Source organism: Bufo gargarizans, chromosome 4, assembly GCF_014858855.1.
Source record: "Bufo gargarizans isolate SCDJY-AF-19 chromosome 4, ASM1485885v1, whole genome shotgun sequence".
NCBI lineage: Eukaryota > Metazoa > Chordata > Amphibia > Anura > Bufonidae > Bufo > Bufo gargarizans.
Genome location: NC_058083.1, coordinates 417,791,102 through 417,813,008, shown reverse-complemented (window position 1 = coordinate 417,813,008; position 21,907 = coordinate 417,791,102). Strand labels below are relative to the sequence as shown.

General features: G+C 44.7%; 1 protein-coding gene across 2 annotated transcripts in view; it reads left to right on the top strand.

Annotated features, from left to right (window-relative positions):
* Positions 1–9,947, top strand: part of IGF2R (insulin like growth factor 2 receptor) — a 191,989-nt gene extending 182,042 nt beyond the window's left edge. For both annotated transcript variants that reach the window (XM_044288851.1, XM_044288850.1), the window contains exons 46-47: positions 4,276–4,345; positions 8,903–9,947. In XM_044288851.1, the coding sequence (XP_044144786.1) occupies positions 4,276–4,345; positions 8,903–9,283 (451 nt within the window). In that variant the 3' untranslated portion in view covers positions 9,284–9,947. The remainder of the gene's footprint in view (positions 1–4,275; positions 4,346–8,902) is intronic.
* The last annotated feature ends 11,960 nt before the right edge of the window (positions 9,948–21,907 follow it).

The following is a 21,907-nucleotide window of genomic DNA, read 5'->3' as shown; positions in this document are numbered from 1 at the left end:
AAAAAGATGGAAATATGTGGGAATAAATGCCTGGAAGTGCTGATAGAGGAATGCACATCGGTGACAAAAAAATGTGTTCTATAACAATGTAACGGACCGTTTCAGCAGACAAGGGGTTAAAATCCGTTTAGGCGATATGCCCCTTTCTGAGAGAAAGGCACAGCTACTGCAGAACACCAACCTCCCGAACTGGATACAAAATAGCACTCCAAACTGGAACCTCGCAAATAGCTGTCAGTCAGACGAACAGGAAAAGCGTATCAGTCAGCTTACACTCCTGGCAATCAGTCTCCAACAGCATACAGGGAATCCCCCCAATAACGAGACAAGGCTCCGTGTTGAGGGTCAAGCAGTGCTCTGACTGTACTTCAAGTACAGCCTCTTTTATTGATAAAAACCAAACATAGTACTGCCCACAGGGTTTTGAAATCCAACCAATCAGTAATTCACAACACACACAATGTAAATACAGCAACCAATAGTTCCCGCCCCCTAGAGGACCAGAAGGGAGACTGCGACACAGAACAGATACAACATATCCCCACAATGCATCATGGTTTCCTCCTCTCTGCCTGGGAGACGACCAAAGACAATCCAATTATCTCTCAGGACAAAGGGGAGATCACCAATACACATGTGGAGACAACAGGACAGACATCACCATTTAAACACACAATGGGACAATAGAACCACACCCAGCATATTCCTCCCAAGCTGACAAGTTACACTTATTATAAGTTGTTATAACTTTGTGAGGTTACATTGTCCATACATATAACTTACATCAATTTAAACAGTATAACTTGGGGGACAAATCTATCCAAAATTCCCTGGAATAGGTTCAGGGGTTTAAAAGTTACTATGGGCCATAATCCTGAGGCAAGAGGCTTTTAAACAGCCCCCTCCAAAACCCAGTGGCGAGGTTGGTTTCGCCACACATCTCCCCCCCCCCCCCCAGGGAAGACTAACCAGATACCTGACCTCACGCCGGTCGGTACCTGAGTTAGTCTGGCAGGCCACCCACAACAAAATACTGGACCTGCTGAATTTCGTAGCCTGTCTCTGTCCAGTGAATCCACCAAGATTATATTTGTAGCTGGTACTCCCGGTCTCTGAGTTGCTCCCTGGCTTGGAGTGGAGGTTGCTTTGTGGGCAGGGATCAGCAGGACTCTGCCCTGGTACCAGCGCTACCATGGAAGAAGCCTGGTTGAAGTCTGGTTGTTGGAGGGGGAAACCGACTGTCTCCCCTTTGGCTAAACTGCCCTGTTGCTGGGGGACAGGAACAACTGTCCCTACCCCCTGTGCTGTAAGTGCAGAGACCACGGTCCCATCTGCACAGTTGTGGGGCTTACTGTCTCCCCCTGGTGCGTTAAGCTGCCACTGGGGAGAGGGGGTAACGAGCTCCTCTCCCATACATACTTCCAGCCGCTGGGGAGGGCGACCGACCGCCTCCGCTCCCAATACAGTGTCCTGCTGCTGGGGAAAGGAGACTGGGCTCTCTATTCCCTGTAGGACACTCTGCCGCTGGGGGACAGGACCGACTGTCTCTGCCCCCTGTAACTCCGTCTGCCGCTGGGGAATGGAGACTCGGCTCCCAATTCCCAAAAAATCATGCTGCTGCTGGGGGGCAGGAACAACTACCTCTGCCCCCTGTAACTCAGCCTGCCGCTGGGGAGGGAGGCCGCTGCTCTCCCCTCCCTGCACTTCACACTGCCGCTGGGGAATGGAGACTAGGCTCCCAATTCCCCAAAAATCATGCTGCTGCTGGGGGGCAGGAACAACTACCTCTGCCCCCTGTAACTCAGCCTGCCGCTGGGGAGGGAGGCCGTTGCTCTCCTCTCCCTGCATTTCACACTGCCTTCCCGGCATATCACTCTGCTGCTGGGGGGAAGGAACAACTACCTCTGCCCCCTGTAACTCCGCCTGCCGCTGTGGAGGGAGGCCGCTGCTCTCCTCTCCCTGCACTTCACACTGCCGCTGGGGAATGGAGACTAGGCTCCCAATTCCCAAAAAATCATGCTGCTGCTGGGGGGCAGGAACAACTACCTCTGCCCCCTGTAACTCAGCCTGCCGCTGGGGAGGGAGGCCGTTGCTCTCCTCTCCCTGCACTTCACACTGCCGCTGGGGAATGGAGACTGGGCTCCCACTGTCCCGCAACCGTAACTTCCGATGGAGGTCCACCCAACGTGGCAGCTGACCGTCGCCTTCTGCCCGGTATAGTAGGGTCTTAGACACTAGACTCCTCACGAACTTCACGTATTTCTCAGCTGGATTGGGTCCGAAGAAGTTCAGCCGTAACCACATCATACGGTCAAATTCCTCCACAGAGTATCTGTACTCTACTGCTGGTTCCATCCTGATGCTTTTAGGGTCACTGTACTGAGACATGCGTTGCCCTTAAGTTGTAAAATCCAAAGAAATGGTGTCTCCTGTAGCTGTCCTTCTGGCTGTAGGAACGATCCCGCTGCTTGCCACCAATGTAACGGCACCGTTTCAGCAGACAAGGGGTTAAAATCTGTTTAGGCGATATGCCCCTTTCCGAGAGACAGGCACAGCTACTGCAGAACACCAACCTCCCGAACTGGATACAAAATAGCACTCCAAACTGGAACCTCGCAAATGGCTGTCAGCAGGCGAACAGGAAAAGCATTCAGTCGGCTTACACGCCTGGCAATCAGTCTCCAACAGCATACATGGAATCCCCCCAATAACGAGACAAGGCTCCGTGTTGAGGGTCAAGCAGTGCTCTGACTGTACTTCAAGTACAGCCTCTTTTATTGATAAAAACCAAACATAGTACTGCCCACAGGGTTTTGAAATCCAACCAATCAGTAATTCACAACACACACAATGTAAATACAGCAACCAATAGTTCCCGCCCCCTAGAGGACCAGAAGGGAGACTGCGACACAGAACAGATACAACATATCCCCACAATGCATCATGGTTTCCTCCTCTCTGCCTGGGAGACGACCAAAGACAATCCAATTATCTCTCAGGACAAAGGGGAGATCACCAATACACATGCGGAGACAACAGGACAGACATCACCATTTAAACACACAATGGGACAATAGAAACACACCCAGCATATTCCTCCCAAGCTGACAAGTTACACTTATTATAAGTTGTTATAACTTTGTGAGGTTACATTGTCCATACATATAACTTACATCAATTTAAACAGTATAACTTGGGGGACAAATCTATCCAAAATTCCCTGGAATAGGTTCAGGGGTTTAAAAGTTACTATGGGCCATAATCCTGAGGCAAGAGGCTTTTAAACAGCCCCCTCCAAAACCCAGTGGCGAGGTTGGTTTCGCCACAAACAATAATTATGACTGACAATGATTGTTAGCTACTTTCATATAGATGACTCCGCTCATTCCCATTCATTCACTGGTGGACTGACACACTGGTGAAGAGATATGAATGAGAATTTCTATGATTGGCACTTTGCTAGGTGGAAAACGGGGGACCCAAATAATTTTTCCAGTGGGGTCCTTTGTAGTCAGTGCCAGTGTGTATTCAGTGCCTCCAGTGCAGACGATTTATCAAAACTTGAGGCTATGTTCACAAAAATAAAATCCGTTGCGGATTCCATCATGGAAAATGTCAGTTCTGCCAGCAAAATCTGCCATCAAAATGCTTATAATGGCTTTCCATTGACTTAAAAAAAAAACGACATTATGTGCACATGGTGATTGAGATCTGCATCTGAATTGGCATGTTACTTAGAAACAAATTGTTAGAGGGTTATGTGGTCAATGGGGAAGCAGAAAAAACACTAGCAGTTTTAGAAGCATTTTTAATGTTGTTTCTGCCACCAAAAACGCTTTTGAATTATATCCGAACCTGGAGCAAGATGAGAAAACTGCTGGCAAAACCTCTTCCGAATCCTCCGCCAAATACTCTTCTAAAACGCTTGGGATACTCCTCTGAATCCATCATTAAATTAGAAATATGCCACCAAAAACCATCTGTTTTCAGCGAGTAATCTGCTACTGATTTTTCTCCTGTGGATTTTGTTGTGTGAATTTAGCCTGAAGAAAAAGTGAAGTCACCTACAGCAACTAGATATGAAACCTAGTTGGTTGCTATAGGCATCTGCTCCACTGTAGTTTCTCAATCTAACATATACCTTTTAGTGCCGAAGCACGTTTGCTTATTTGGAAGTAAATCTCTGAGTTCTACTTTGACATTGATTAAAATAGAGACTGTAATTTTAATTTGTAAACGGGTTTTACTTGTTGACATTTCTGTGTTTATTTGAAGGGAAATGGTTATGTATAAGCTAACCAACTGCTGCCGGAGAAGTTCCAGCGTGTCCTACAAATATACAAAGGTAATGATCGCTTTTCACCAAAATCCCAAAATGGCCACTTACATACATGACATTTCAGCTGGAGATGTCATTTTCTGTACTTGTAGGTGCAGAGGATCGAGTGTCTGGTTAGTTATTGTGCTAATTTCTATCATGAAGGAGGTTGTGCTTTGTAAAGTTCCTATTTAGGAAACTAGTGTTTTGGAAAGAATAGGAAAAGCAACTCATAATGACATCACCTTTTAAGCTGCTCTGTTTTGGAATAGTTTGGAATTACATACATTAAACTTCCCTAATATAATGTTGTCCAGTGACGCCGGGGTCCGCGGGGTCCATGACCCTAAGCACAAGCTAACATGTTATCATCAGAATGTTCCCAAAAAAGCAAATGCTCTGATAAAAACTGTAAATTAGAAAATCATATAAGCAACTACAATAGTTAGAGTTCCTTACTCTAGAGTTGGAGTAGGGCTTCACTTCAACCATGCAACATTAAATGGGTTATCTGAAATGCCCTAAAATTGCATAAAATTAAAATATTATATTCCCCCCCTTTCTCCGGTGCAATTCTGTATGGTACCGGTCCGGTCCACTTGCCGCCAGTATCACTCTCCTCATTAGTTTACAACTGTGGAAAGTGATTGGCTGCAGCAGTGACGTTCTGTACACCTGCATGTCATGCTGTCAGTGACCTGCAGGTGTATGTCATGTGACTGCTGCAGCCAGTCACTATCCTCAGTAGTAGACCACTGAGGACTGATTGGCTGCAGGGGTCATATACATATACAGGCATGTTACAGCTGCTACTTGGAAACGAGGAGAGGCAGCACTGCCAAATCAGCGCTGCTGAGAAAGGTGCTGGAGAAAGTGGTGATTATAACTGTTGTAGGGATTGTGCAAGATTTCGAATTCTCTTGGACAACCCCTTACGATTTCAAATGTTGCATTGACTTATGATGAATGTGAACGTTATGAAATCCAACCAGTTTGGATTTTTGCTCACTGTTATGTCATGGTTGTGGCAACTTGTAAGTAGCAACATGTTAAGATGAACAGCAGCGTAGTAGGTAAAGTTGCTATCTGATGTAACGCGATTACAACTGCGGCCATTTAGGCTGCAGCTTTTAGACTGCAGCCTAAAATTAATTCTGCTCAGTCCATGACCAGTTTGTATAGTATGGTCTCAGTACCACTGATGTAGGGCTTTGTTTGGTTTGTGCTGAAACATTCTGCAGATTGATGACTGTATTTACTGTATGTAATATGCACATATTGACAAAAGAAATAATACAACCATGTAGAAATGTCTGATTGCTGCAAAACTCTGCATACAGTTATGTCTCAGGCAGTTGTGTAAATAATTACAGATATGTTATGATTATACACTGGGTCTTGCCACAAGAGGGCGTAAAAGTGCTTCCCCCACTGCCCTGTCAAAAGGCTCTCAGAGGTTACTTTTGGGTAATGTATTACTTGGTGAGAGATTGTTGACTGTTAGACATGCTTCTACAACTCGAAGACATTTTGATCAGTTGGCAGTTTTTGAGGGGGTGTGCATAATTGGACTGAGTGAAGCAAGATGGTCATTTCCATGAACACATGGCTAACAGGCTCCAAATGGCCTGGACAGACTGCCAGTAGTGAGGATTGTTTGATCTGCCGACAATCACAAGCAACTCCCACAGTTTCATTGTCTATCATCCAAACACAGCTGGCACCTTCATTACACACCGCTTACTCTTCTGCCTGCACAATTTCCAGGCGCTTCCTGAAGGAAATTCGCTATCATGGCTCCCATTATTTGTCCCACCATTGCCAGCCAGCCATTATTGCCTTCATTTGGCGGTGTCTGGAACAAGGAACCTAGACTGCTGCAGACTGAAACTGTATCATCTAGTCACCAATTTAGGTTCTGTTTGGGATATGACGACACATCCTTTCACTCTCTTTTTTTTTATATGGTAATCGCTTGCATATATCATTGTTACATTCACACACACAGTTTCCTTTGATTTCAACAACTCCTTGGTGCATTATTATTTTTTGTCAATGAGTGTGTAAAAAGCAGCACAGTATTCCTGCTGTGAAGATTGAGTTCTGGAGGTGGTTTTCAGTCAAGGTGTAAATAATTATTTCACTTTCACTGACAGAAACCACAGCTCTTTTAAATGGTTGAGTTGGATCAGAAAGTATGCAGTGCCTTGAAAAAGTATTCGTACTGACAGCAGCGCACTCATGTTCTGTGATATAGCGCTTTGGACAAGCTTAGATGCCGATACCGATAACTTTAAAAATCATGAATGTCAGCTGATAATATCGGTCGATCCCTACCAGAGATGCAATGGAATTGTTTAGAGCACGAACACTCAACTTGTGCCCCTCCAGCTGTTGCAAAACTACAACTCCCAGCATGCCTGGACAGCTATTAGGGTGTGCTGAGACTTGTAGTTTTGAAACAGCTGGATGGCCGCTGGTGGAGCATCCCTGGGTTTAGAGCAAAGCATATTCAAACTCCAGACCGAAATCTCTCCATCCAATCTGACTGAGCTTGAGTTATTTTGCAAAGAAGAATGGGCAAATATTTCCGCCTCTAGATGTGAAAAGCTGGTAGAGACGTACCCCAAAAGACTTGCACCTGTAATTGCAGCGAAAGGTGGTCCTACAAAGTATTGACTCAGGGGGACTGAATACAAATGAACACTAAACTTCTGTGCCCTTGTTGGGACCTTCGGGATAAATACAAAATAACAATCACGGTCTATTGACCACCAAACCCCTTTAGGGGTCCCAACTTGTGTGTAAGAAAACGACATACTTTATTATTATTTATTAAAAACGACAAAACCGAAAATGAGCCACACGTGTAAATTTAAAACACTCAGGGTGAAACGGGGGACAGTTGCTGATTCACTAGTAGTGGCAATACTTGGGTCAGTGTTTTGTATCTCAGCACTGTGCTATTCATAAATGCGTATTAAAAAAAAATATATAATAATGAAGTGTGTGGTGTTTTTATTTACAGTATTTCCACAACTTAACGGACCCCATTATAGTCTATGGGGTCCTTAGGTTCTCAGTTATGTGCCGAATCCGTCCTTTCCGTTCTCCTGCTTCTGAACTGAGCAGGAGAATGGAAAAGCTGAACGCTGATGTGAACAAAGCCTTAGAGTTTGACAGCAGGACCAGGTACCGTATTGCTTTGTAAGATACGCCTAGGTTTTATAGGAGAAAAAATATATCAGACCCCTTATGTTAATCAGACCTCGGGTCAGATCCCCCCCAATCAGACTTCAGTTCAGACCACCAGTATTAATAAGACTCCCAATCAGACCTCAGATCAGACCACCAATGTTAGGCCTTATGCACACGAACGTATTTTGTTTCCGTGTCCGTTTCTTTTTCTTTTTTTTTTTGCGGATAGGATGCAGACCCCTTCATTTCAATGGGTTGGCAAAAAATGCGTACAGCACACTGTGTGCTATCCGCATCTGTATGTCCGCTCTGTAGTTCCGCAAAATAAATATAACATGTCCTATTCCTGTCCGTTTTAGGCATTGTTGCAATGGATCCGAAAAAAAAAAAACCGGGTGGCATACGGATGTCATCGTTTTTTTTTTTTTTTGTGGATTCACAATTTGCGGACTCAAAACACATACGGTCGTGTGGATGTAGCCTTAATCAGATCAGACAAAAAAAACATCCACTCAACTGTTCTGTTCCCCCTGTCGCCACTCCTGAGATCCAGCGCCTGCTCTTCGTGCAGCACTGTGCTGTGACCTGACGTCGTACACCGTGAGGTCACAGAACGACCTAGGTTTTCACTCTGAATGCAGGTCACAGCACAGCTTGCGGCTCTGGCAGATGAAGACCATGGAGCGGTGAATACAGAGCCAGCACAGGGAGTGCTGCATTCACTGCTGCCTGGTCCTGCTGTACCAATGAGCACTGACCTCCCCCCTTGCTTTTGGGGGGGAACGTGCATCTTATAGTGTGGAAAAATATGGTATGTACTGGATTACAGCCTGTGAATATAGAGGATAGCTATTTTTAAAATGGCGGGAAACTGAAACGCGAAGTATATTAGAAAGTTGTAAAACTTTTCATTTATATAGTGATTAGAGGGTCTATCTTCACCCCTGTATTCTGACTGAAAACGCAATTCTGAAGCATCTTTCCTAAAACTTCATATACCGTATCCTATTCCTCCTAGAAATTCATGAATAAAATGATGACTAGGTGTTACTAGTTAGGGGTGTATCCTATACACTTAGACATTGTTTAATCTTAGCTGACAGATTCAGACTGTGTAATGACACACCCCTTTGACAGGTTGAATGGTGACATCCAGTTGTCAATTTTTTTTAATACATTTTTATGAGGCATAATAGAGGAACGGCATAATGAAAAGTTCTAAACGTTTACTAAAACGCATCAGGAGAGCTGACAGGTCTGAAGAACATTACATAAAACTGGAATCCCCCTTTAATAGCAGATACAGATTTTCAGTATTCAATAATCATATAAACTCTGCTTAGTTTTTCAATTGTCTAATTTGTGTCTTTGGTTCACATCATTCAGATCAATACAGAAGAAGAAGCAGACAATGAAACAGAGTGGCTCATGGAAGAAGTATCGGCCAACCATGGAAAGCCGCATCATGAGAATGGTCACATTAGAAGTGTTAAAGCCGGAGCCTTCACGTCACTGCATGTTGATGATCTTGACAGTGAAGACGAGGTCTTGACTGTTCCTGAAGTCAGAATACAGTCGGCAAGAAACAAACAGAAAATTTCACACCAACCTTTAGGCCAATATGTATCTGGTAGTGATGAGAACTTGATAGGGGTAGCCAATGGAGAAAAAGGACAGACTGGAAAATCCAGATCTCATAAAAAAGAGGACAAGCCTACTATAGCTTCCTTTCATGATGACAGTGATGAGGACCTGCTCCATGTCTAATGCATCTCTGCATTCTTAACCCCTACTCCTAATTGTGCCTAAAAAGAAATGTTTCAACGGACAAAGCTACCGCAGCCAAATATGCGCAACTTTTTTGTTCACCTTTTTATAGGTTGGAATAAAATCAGTACATGGGAAGGCAGGGAATTTTCTTTCACTCGGTTTACAGCAGTTGTAAAATTATATGGAAGTCTGCACTGGTACTTTGAGGAAACTTCATGTGCGTTATATGTGGTTTTAAGAATCCCTGCACAAGATGGTAAATTAAATAATTGGAACTTCCTTTCTTAGTATGGGAGCTGGCATCTTCTTGTATGTAAATCGCTCTTCGCAATCAGATAGTCAGAAGGTACAAGCTATTTCCATTCATGTTGGATCCTCTGTCTCTGGCAACACAAACCAAGTTTGACTACTTATTTATTCACTTGAACTGCAACTCAGGTTGACTGAATAAAGCATTATACTATTCCTGCCGGCAGGGTGCTAATCCATTAAGGGACATATCGAGAAATGCGCTCCGATTCGGTAATTATTTACAGGTACCATTGTGTTGATTCCAGACTATCATTTCAGGTGTTAATATCCTATTTTTAGGGTTAAGTGGTAAATTCTGAAGAAGTATTTCTTATAAATATATGTACGTGTCTGCTGCTGCTGTCCTGTGCACGGTGTCCAAGGAGAAACAAAGGTATTACATTGTGGTTGTTTGAAACAATCCTAAAATGTGAAGCAGAAATAAGGTCTGTACTTGGCATAAGATCAGTTGTATTGATTGACGTTCACTTAGGATCTTTTTTTCTCTCGTTAATGTATTCATATTTATGAACTGATGTCTTATAGAAGCCTTAAAAGTTATGTACACCTTCGGGGGCAGTTTTTTTTATGACTTGCATTTTACTCATTTTGGGCTAAAAAAAATTAATCAGTTTATCTTTAATACGCATATTTAGCCATTCACACTTCAGTTATTTGGTCAGTTATTTCCAGTAATGATTGTGAGCCATAACCAGGTGCCGGTTAAAAACACAGAACAGGTGCAAAACTTTCCATTATACCTCATCGCTGTGTAGGCTTCACTACTGGTTTTGGCTCATAATCACTGATGAAAATACTGTAATTGATCAAATAACTGAAGTGTGAACTCAGCCTAAAAGGTTCTAAACACTTAGTTAAATACCATTCTGATCAGTAAGATAAGGAGTGAGCTATGAGTGTTTTTATGAGGTCAGGGATCAGAGGTAAGGAGCCGTTAGCAGAGCTGGCTGACGGAACAGAGAAAATTCGGATCCTGCTACTAGAGCATCTTAGCCATGTACAGAGAAAAGGGATCAAAATGTATAATAAAGAGCAATTTAAAAAATAATTTTAGCTCAAAATGAGTACCATGCAATGATAATTTTTTTTTAAATGTGCCCCCAAAAGTGCACATAGCCTTTAAAGCGAACCTTTCACCTCATTTTCACTTTTTAAACTATCAACAGTACGTTATAGATTACCTTTAGTGTGTTGTTATCCATGTTAGGTGCGCTTTCCTGAGCTCTTTATTCATCCAGAAATCGGCTTATAAAGTTCAAATTTTGTGCTGTAACAGTCAAGCAACAAGTCAAGGGGGTAGCCCTTTCCTCTCCTCTGCCCGTACCGCCCCTGCCCTAACGCCGCCTCTATGCCATGTAATTGACAGCAGGCTCACTCGCAGGGACGGCGCTTCTGAATCCTGCGCATGCGCTGTCCTCCTCATTCGCCGCTCGCTCCAGTCTTTCTTGCGGACACAGGATGATCACTGGCTTGCAATCTGGTTACAAGTCTACAGTGATCACGTGGGGCACTTGGAGCATGAAGATAGTGGAGCGCGCGCACGGGAGGTAGAGAAGAGAAGCTGGCAGGAATCGCGTACGGCGCATGCGCTATTCTCTTACATGGTCGCGCTTGTGTCCGCAAGAAAGACGGGAGCGAGCGGCGAATGAGGAGGACGGCGCATGCGCAGGATTCAGAAGCGCCGTCCCTGCGAGTGAACCTGCTGTCAATTACATTGCATAGAGGAGGCGTTAGGGCAGGGGCGGTACGGGCAGAGGAGAGGAAAGGGCTACCCCCTTGACTTGTTGCTTGACTGTTACAGCACAAAATTTGAACTTTATAAGCCGATTTCTGGATGAATAAAGAGCGCAGGAAAGCGCACCTAACATGGATAACAACACACTAAAGGTAATCTATAACGTACTGTTGATAGTTTAAAAAGTGAAAATGAGGTGAAAGGTTCGCTTTAAAGGCTATGGACATCTTTTATATTCTTTTTTTTGTTATTAAATCCAGTATGTGAGGAATTAAAAACACTTTTGTGATAGGTTGTTAACATTTTTCTGCAGCTTGCATATATTTCAATACATAGCAATCGGCACAATGCTGTTTGGTCAGTTCCATCAAATGGGTTCTAACAGCTTGTCTTCAGCCCCTCCCCCCCTCTTCTGAAAGGTCAATTAAGATGAATTCTGATTGATACATAGACTTATGCAAAACTTAACTGAGCATTCAAGAGTGGGGATGGAGAGGCGTTGTCAGAGAGCCTGTCTGACCAAGTTCATTGTGTACATTATTGAGCATCTTGCTATACATTGTAATGCATGCAGGCTTCAGACACAAAACAGTGCAAAATGTTAACTGATTACAAAATTGCATAATCGATTAAATAAAAAACATAGCCATTAATTTGCACTCATGGACTTTGAAGGGAACCTTTCACATTGAACATGATGTCTGAGCTTAAAGGCATGTTATAGAGCAGAAGTTGCTGAGCAGATTATATATAGTTTTTGGGAAAAGATTAATTGTGGGTTTGAAGCCAATGAGGCGGTCCTATCATTGATTGACAGCCTTCCCCGTATGACTGTGTATACAAAGAGAGCTGTCAATCACTGATGGGGCCCTCTAATTGACTTCAAAGCTCAGAATGAGCAGGAATCTAAATACAAGTAATCTGCTCAGCTCCTCCCGCTCTATGACATGCTGACTGCAGATTAATTGGCATTTTCACAGGTTTCCTTTAAAAGCAATAGACACTTGGCTGTTCTGCAGCTGTAATAAGCAAATGTTCAATATCCCTGCAGTGCCAACACAGAGGTGATGATGCACTAGGCAGTGCACACTGAAATCAATGCCATGTCCTCCAGAGAGAGATACTTTTAATCCATTCTACTTGTAGATAAAGGTCTTGAACAGGGAACCTCCCGCGTTAACTCAGATTTCCCCCGGGTATTGGAAAATAGGTTTTCTACACCAGAGAACTCTTTTAATAGACAATCTTGAATGGAGCAACTTACAACGCACCTAAACCATAGCTGCTCGACCTACGTAATGTTAAGAACATCTCATGCCCCATTACAAAACATATTTGCCGCATATGAGGTACTTTTTCTAATTTTGCACTTTTTTTTTCTTTTCTGCTGCCCAGATCCTGGATTACCCAGATCTCAGCTTTCTTGAACATGTGTCTTTTATAGTAAGGTGCCGATCATGCAAAACCTCTTTAGCCAGCCTTGAGTCCTTTCTAATTTGTAAAAGACACTGGGTTTATTGTTATTCGTGGATGTAATGCTATGTTCACTTTTGTATTGAAATACTGCACTGTATGCCTCAGTTATTCCTACTGTCCTTCACTGAGCTGATTTTTACCAGGAGCAACAACCCAGTGTTATACAAGTGTATTATTTGTACAATGAAACGTAATGCTACTTTCTAATCTACTTGGTGTGTTTTAATACTGCACTTTTAAACACCATCTACAGCATCTACTGAATGGAAATATTCTTGTTTAAATTCAGAGGTTGAAAACTTGTAGAAGAGAGAGCTCCAATACACACAAAGGGTTTTTCCCATCTGGACACTTATGACAGTTCCACAGAATATGCCGTAAGTGTCCAGTTGGGGCAGGTCCCACCCCATCTCATGGCCGCTGTGAATGGAGAGATTGCATGCTCGGGTCTTTCCATTCTCTTCTACGAGAGTTTTGAAAGTATGGAGTTGAGCATGCAACTTCTCCATTTACAAGGGATGCAAAATGGCCCCTGTTCTCCAGATAGAGCTGGGACCCACACCAATTAGACATTTTTGAGATATCCTGTGGATGTGCCATAAATGACTAGATGGGAATAAACTGTGTATGAGCATCCCATGATCAGAACAGGCCTAACGATCAACAAAAACATCTTCATTCACTGATCGCAAGTAGTGATAAAAAATAAAATAAAAAAAAGTTTGAACACATAGTATATTGAACCATGTAATTGTACACCAAATCAGCTTTATTTTATAAACCCCAAAAGACATAACTGATGCACACAGTACAGCATTTAACGTACAGTAGGAGTGGAGAGGGCTGAAGCATTATTTATTACAGAGAAAGTACTGTGCTTCATAAGAATCAAAGCTTCTTGTGATACAAAGGTAACGCGAGATACGCAAGAGTGGATATAATCTAATAAGTAACATTGACATGACAGTGCTGCTTAGGAGCCAATAGTCTGCATTAATCATTGTGTGACCTTGACTACAGGTACGACACTAATCTGCTGCGCATTTTTGTATCTTCTGATTTCTTTGGGTTGATTGGTACAATGGACTTTTTCCATTTTTGATCCACTTGTAATATAAAAGTATTGAGCAAATTAATTAAAACATAATTTAAACCAAAAAGTGTTTGTAATTCCTTAAGTGTGATTTCATATTATATTCTTGTCTACCATCAGGATGAAAGGTGAGTTCATCAGAGCGCACATAACTACTTACACATTCTTGTCAAAAGACTATTCCCCCCCCCCCCCCACCCCCCCCCCCCCCCCCCCCCCCAAAAGCAAACTAGTGTCATTCTCAGGGTAAGAAATTGTCTAGAGCCACATATCTGCTGTGCTTGTTTTGTGCTAAGTTCCTTATCCTTTTCACAGTGCTTAATGGCCATCTAGTAATCGTTTCTTTCACTTAGTTTTAGTGAGTTTGTATTTTATATTTTTTTTTAAGCACCCATTAGTTTATTGCCATCAGTGATTTTGAGCCAAAACTAGGTACGGCTCTAAACAAAGAACAGGTACAGGTCTTTCCCGTAGACCAGGTATGCCTAATTTGCAGCCCTCCAGCTGTTGCACTACTACAATTCTCAGCATGTCTTGACAGCCTACAGCTGTTAGGAGTTTTAGGAGGGTCGCAGGTTGAGCATCCCTGCCTTAGACCTTCTCTGTGGAGGCTCCAATCCTGGTTTTGGCTCACAATCACTGATAGAAATCACTGACCAAAACACTGACTTGTGAATAAGGCTTATTTATGGGAAACTTTGGTACAGACCATAGTTTCCCATATGAAATTCCATCTGTGATCTCGTCATTGCTGTGTCTTGCGTGTTTCTGAGTAATAAAATGTCAGGCAAAATAGGCCTAGATTTGATGAATTGCAACAGATTAGAAAAGTATCTCGCTCACATTTTGGAATAAGCTATATACCTATAGTTCGGTTTAGCAGTCATCTCCTGATATTTAATGCCTGTCTAGCCCAGACCAGGAAGTGGAGAAAAGAGGGAAACCAGGAAGCCTGTAAGTTTCAGAATGGCAGCGGTTGGGAATCGGTAAGGGTACTTATTTTTATTTTTATACCACTCTGGTTGTCCCACTCGACAGCCCCTTTAACCACCTCCCGACCGCATAACGCACGGATGCGTCCGGGAGGTGGTTAATTTATTCCTCCTGGACGCATCCGTGCTTCATCTCGCGAGACGCGAGATTACGTCACAGCCGGCCCGCGCATGCGCATCGCGGGCCGGCATTTCACTGCAGAGTATTTCGTCAGCAGCCTGCCGGCCACGATCATTGGCTGGCAGGTTGCTGATTTTCAAAAAAACCAATCAGCAGCCATTTAACCCCACATATTAGTAAATATGATGGGGTTATATGGCTGCTGTGCTCCTCTGCTCCTTCTTTTGGTCGGTTGGTTCCAGCAGAGGATCAGAGGAGCACACATCACTGTGAGTACCCACTACACCACATACTAGCCCCAGATCACCCCAATTAACCCTTTGATCACCCCTTTGATCGCCCCTGTCAATCACTAGTTAGGTTTCAGTATAGTTTAGGCCCCTTGGTTAGGTAGTTTAGGGATCGGTTAGCGCCCAGCCCACCGCACCGCAGTCCGTTATTCGCTGATTAGCGTATCGCTAATCAGCATTTGTACTTTTATAGTATCTGGAAGTGATCAAAACTGATCACGGTCAGATCTATAATAGTACTAGTGTCACTTTAGTTCACCCTCCACCCAAAACGCAGTGTTTGCCCGATCAGGCCTGATCGGTCGCCCACACGTGCGTTCGCCCACGCCCGCCCCACCGCACATTCACTTTACACGCACTGCGGCGATAAAATCAGTTTTGATATTTTTTATCAACCGCAGCGGCCTCCGGTACTTCGCTAGCCTCCCATTTGTAAGACAGGCTTGCTTTTTTTTTCTTGGGTAGTCTCAGGGAATACCCCAAATTTAGTTGCCCACATGTCTAACAGGGGGTATTCTTCTGAAGAGGCCTACAGGCTTCTGACCCAGTCGGATGAGGAGTGGGAACCCTCATCTGATGAATCCAGCGGGTCAGAATACGAACCTGTAGAAAGCAGTGGCTCTCTGACCCAAAGTTCGGACGAGGAGGTTGAGGTCCCTGATGGCAGCAGGCGTACCCGGCCCCGTGTCGCTAGACCGCAGGTTGCGCAGGATCCGCTTCAAGAGCAGCAGAGTGGGGCTGGTGCTGTCGGATTACGTGGTGAGGCATACACCAGCAGCCCAGCCCTTCCTGGACCTAGTACCAGCACTGCCGTAGAACATGGTGAAGTAGCGAGCACCAGAAGGGCAGTTGAAGCTGGTACGGTGGCACGTGCAGTAGTGACCCCGTCGCAGCCACCGCAAAGACGTGCCCGTAGAGCCCCTAGAATCCCAGAGGTGCTGGCAAACCCTGATTGGCAGTCCCCAACTTCAGCCGCACCTGTAGTTCCCCCTTTCACCGCCCAGTCTGGAGTTCGGGTTGAGACAGCTCAGATCGGTTCGGCCCTGGGATTATTTGAGCTGTTCTTGACTGCGGAGCTTTTAGACTTAGTTGTGGCAGAGACAAACCGGTATGCCACACAATTTATAACCGCTAACCCGGGAAGCTTTTATGCCCAGCCTTTCCGGTGGAAACCAGTCCAAGTTTCCGAAATTAAAACTTTTCTGGGCCTCCTCCTCAACATGGGCCTGACAAAAAAGCATGAATTGCGGTCATATTGGTCCACGAACCCGATTCATCACATGCCCATGTTCTCTGCTGCTATGTCCAGGACACGATTTGAGACCATCCTGCGTTTCCTGCACTTTAGTGATAACAGCACCTCCCGTCCCAGAGGCCACCCTGCTTTTGACCGGCTCCACAAAATTCGGCCCCTCATAGACCATTTCAACCTGAAATTTGCAGATATTTATACCCCTGAGCAAAACATCTGCGTAGACGAGTCCCTTATACATTTTACCGGGCGCCTTGGCTTCAAACAATACATCCCAAGCAAGCGCGCCCGGTATGGGGTCAAATTGTATAAGCTCTGTGAAAGGGCCACAGGCTATACACACAAATTTCGTGTCTATGAGGGAAAAGATCAGACCCTGGAGCCGGTCGGTTGCTCTGACTACCTGGGGAGCAGTGGGAAGATAGTCTGGGACTTGGTGTCACCCTTATTCGGCAAGGGGTACCATCTTTATGTGGACAATTTTTACACAAGTGTGGCCCTCTTTAGGCATTTGTTTCTAGAACGGATTGGCGCCTGTGGTACTGCGCGAACTAGTCGCGCGGGCTTCCCCCAACGGCTCGTTAGCACCCGTCTTGCAAGGGGGCAGAGGGCCGCACTGTGTAACGAAGAACTGCTCGCGGTGAAATGGAGAGACAAGCGTGACGTTTACATGCTCTCCTCCATTCACGCAGACACGACAATACAAATTGAGCGAGCAACCCGTCTCATTGAAAAGCCCCTCTCAGTCCACGACTATAACCTCCACATGGGAGGGGTGGACTTCAATGACCAGATGTTGTCTCCGTATTTATTTCCCGCAGAACCAGACGCTGGTATAAGAAGGTGTCTGTATATTTAATTCAATTGGCTCTGTACAATAGTTTTGTTCTCTACAGTAAGGCTGGGAGAACTGGATCCTTCCTCAAATTTCAGGAAGAGATCATCGAGAACCTCCTGTATCCAGGAGGTTCCGTGGCCCCATCCACCAGTGTAATTAGCCGTCTACACGAGCGACATTTCCCCAATGTCGTTGCTGGTACCTCAACCCAACCGTCACCCTGAAAAAGATGTCGTGTCTGTAGCAGGAGTGGAATAAGGCGTGACACCCGCTATTTCTGTCCTGACTGTCCTGACCACCCTGCCCTATGCTTAGGGGAGTGTTTCCGAAAGTACCACACACAGGTACACCTAGCATAGGGATCATCTCACCAGGATAGGCACACAGGGCTATTAGGGCCCATTCACTCACAGCTGCTGCAAACGTCTCCTTTCACATGGGACAAAGTGCATAACGCACTTCGCCACATCTTTGGGCGATTTGCGCTGTGCACATTGACCCATGGGGAAGGAGAGGTTTGTTCTATAAAGGTAAAAAAAAAAAAAAAAAACACCAGTAAGCAAACACGTTAATGTTTAGTTCAAAAAGTTAAAGTTACATGTTCTGTTCCAAAGTTAATAAAATTATTGCGTTGTGGCCTGGTTTTTTCTTTTTTTTTTTTTTTTGTCTTTTTACCTTCCAGGTGGACCAACCGATCTACTAGCTGCAGCACCGATGTGCATTCTGACAGAAGCATTACTCTGCTGTCAGATTACACGCAAGTCGGTGTATGCGGCGCTGCAAGACGGGATTTTCTCCTCTGCAGTGACAGATACGTTTGCCAAGGCATACGAGCTGAGGAGGAGGCGGCGTTCCTATGCTTTGGCAAACTTTGTATGTATGTATATATATATATATATATATATAAAATCCCGGCAATGATTTATTCATCCACATCGATTGATGCGAATGGAGAAATCTGGTTTGCCAGGGCATACGAGCTAAGTGGGTATGGATGTAGGGCGGAGCTCCTATGTCCTGGCAGACGCCTTTCCCCTCCATTTTTTCCACATTGATCGATGCGAATGAAGAAATTTGTGCCGTTCATTTTTTTCTTTCAGCCCAGAGGCTGAACGGAAAAAAAAAATCTCATTACCTGTATGCTCAATATAAGGAGAATAGCAGAAACTCCTAATGCTGGCCATACATGTAATGATTGCGGAGACCCCACAACTGACCCCATTTTGGAAAGAAGACACCCCAAGGTATTTGCTGAGGGGCATATTGAGTCCATGAAAGATTGAAATTTTTGTCCTAATTTAGCGGAAAGTGAGACTTTGTGAGAAAAAACAAAAAAAAATCAATTTCCGCTAACTTTTGCGAAAAAAAATAAATTTCTATGAACTTGCCAGGCCCCTCATTGGATACCTTGGGGTGTCTTCTTTCCAAAGTGGGGTCACATGTGGGGTATTTATACTGCCCTGGCTTTTTAGGGGCCCTAAAGCGTGAGAAGAAGTCTGGGATCCAAATGTCTAAAAATGCCCTCCTAAAAGGAATTTGGGCACCTTTGCGCATCTAGGCTGCAAAAAAGTGTGACACATCTGGTATCGCCGTACTCAGGAGAAGTTGGGGAATGTGTTTTGGGGTGTCATTTTACATATACCCATGCTGGGTGAGAAAAATATCTTGGTCAAATGCCAACTTTGTATAAAAAAATGGGAAAAGTTGTCTTTTGCCAAGATATTTCTCTCACCCAGCATGGGTATATGTAAAATGACACCCCAAAACACATTCCCCAACTTCTCCTGAGTACGGCGATACCAGATGTGTGACACTTTTTTGATGCCAAGGTGGGCAAAGGGGCACATATTCCAAAGTGCACCTTTCGGATTTCACCGGTCATTTTTTACAGATTTTGATTGCAAAGTACTTCTCACACATATGGGCCCCTAAATTGCCAGGGCAGTATAACTACGCCACAAGTGACCCCATTTTGGAAAGAAGACCCCCCAAGGTATTCCGTGAGGGGCATGGCGAGTTCCTAGAATTTTTTATTTTTTGTCGCAAGTTAGTGGAATATGAGACTTTGTAAGGAAAAAAGAGAAAAAAAAAATCATCATTTTCCGCTAACTTTTGACAAAAAATAAAAAGTTCTATAAACTCACTATGCCCATCAGCGAATACCTTAGGGTGTCTACTTTCCGAAATGGGGTCATTTGTGGGGTTTTTCTACTGTTTGGGCATTGCAGAACCTCAGGAATCATGACAGGTGCTCAGAAAATCAGAGCTGTTTCAAAAAGCGGAAATTCACATTTTTGTACCATAGTTTGTAAACGCTATAACTTTTACCCAAACCATTTTTTTTTTGCCCAAACATTTTTTTTTTTTTATCAAAGACATGTAGAACAATAAATTTGGCGAAAAATTTATATATGGATGTCGTTTTTTTTTTGCTAAATTTTACAGCTGAAAGTGAAAAATGTCATTTTTTTGCAAAAAAATCGTTACATTTTGATTAATAACAAAAAAAGTAAAAATGTCAGCAGCAATAAAATACCACCAAATGAAAGCTCCATTAGTGAGAAGAAAAGGAGGTAAAATTCATTTGGGTGGTAAGTTGCATGACCGAGCGATAAACGATGAAAGTAGTGTAGTGCCGAAGTGTAAAAAGTGCTCTGGTCATGAAGGGGGTTTCACCTAGCGGGGCTGAAGTGGTTAAAAGATGTGGGCAAGGGGGTTGTAAGAATGACTTTCATGAGTCTGCTGGAGATTTCTGAATGAAAGTTTCCCCAAAGTTGAAGTGTACTTAGTAGTGATGGACGAACATCGGCCGGAACGGTTCGCGAACGCAATCAAATGTTCACGAACCGCAAGTTCACTGCGGGCCCCGTTCACTTTAATGGCAGGTTAAACTGAAAAACCTTCAGCTGATATTTGCAGCCAGCAAACACTTCCTAGAAGTACACAAATAGTCCCACAACATGGACAGTGACATACCAGAGGGGATCATTGACAAAAATTCCCACAAAAAATATGTATTTTAATCGGGGGTCATTTTTATGCGTCTTAGGCCTCATGCACACGACCGTTGTGTGCATCCGTGGCCGTTGTGCCGTTTTCCGTTTTTTTTCGCGGACCCATTGACTTTCAATGGGTCCGTGGAAAAATCGGAAAATGCACCGTTTTGCAGCCGAGGCCGTGATCCGTGTATCCTGTCCGTCAAAAAAATATGACCTGTCCTATTTTTTTGACTGACAACGGTTCACGGACCCATTCAAGTCAATGGGTCCGTGAAAGAACACGGATGCACACAAGATTGGCATCCGTGTCCGTGATCCGTGGCCATAGGTTGCTTTCATACAGACGGATCCGAAGATCCGTCTGCATAAAAGCTTTTTCACGAAGTGAAAACTCATTTCCGACAGTATATTCTAACACAGAAGCGTTCCCATGGTGATGGGGACGCTTCTAGTTAGAATACACTGCAAACTTTGTACAAGACTGCCCCCTGCTGCCCGGCAGCACCCGATCTCTTACAGGGGGATATGATAGCACAATTAACCCCTTCAGGTGCGGCACCTAAAGGGGTTAATTGTACTATCATATTCCCCTGTAAGAGATCAGGGCTGCCAGGCAGCAGGGGGCAGACCACCCCCCCTCCCCAGTTTGAATATCGTTGGTGGCACAGTGTGCCCCCACCATCGCCCCCCCTCACTCCCTCTATTGTATTAAATCGTTGGTGGCACAGTGTGCCAACCACCATCGGCCCCCCTCCCTCCCTCTATTGTATTAAATCGTTGGTGGCACAGTGTGCCAACCACCATCGGCCCCCCTCCCTCCCTCTATTGTATTAAATCGTTGGTGGCACAGTGTGCCAACCACCATCGCCCCCCCCCCCCCCCCCCCTCTATAGCAGTAACATTGGTGGCAGTGTGCGGTCTCAACAGTAGAAGATTCATACCTACCTGCTTGCTGCTGCGATGTCTGTGTCCGGCCGGGAGCTCCTCCTACTGGTAAGTGACAGTTCTTTAGCAATGCGCCGCACAGACCTTTCACTTACCAGTAGGAGGAGCTCCCGGCCGGACACAGACATCGCAGCAGCAAGCAGGTAAGTATGAATCTTCTACTGTTGAGACCGCACACTGCCACCAATGTTACTGCTATAGAGGGAGGGGGGGGGGCGAGGGTGGTTGGCACACTGTGCCACCAACGATTTAATACAATAGAGGGAGGGAGGGGGGCCGATGGTGGTTGGCACACTGTGCCACCAACGATTTAATACAATAGAGGGAGGGAGGGGGGGGCGATGGTGGGGGCACACTGTGCCACCAACGATATTCAAACGGGGGGGGGGGGGGGGGGGCTGCCCCCTGCTGCCCGGCAGCCCTGATCTCTCACAGGGGAATATGATAGTACAATTAACCCCTTTAGGTGCCGCACCTAAAGGGGTTAATTGTGCTTTCATATCCCCCAGTAAGAGATTGGGTGCTGCCAGGCAGCAGGGGGCAGTCTTGTACAAAGTTTGTAGTGTAT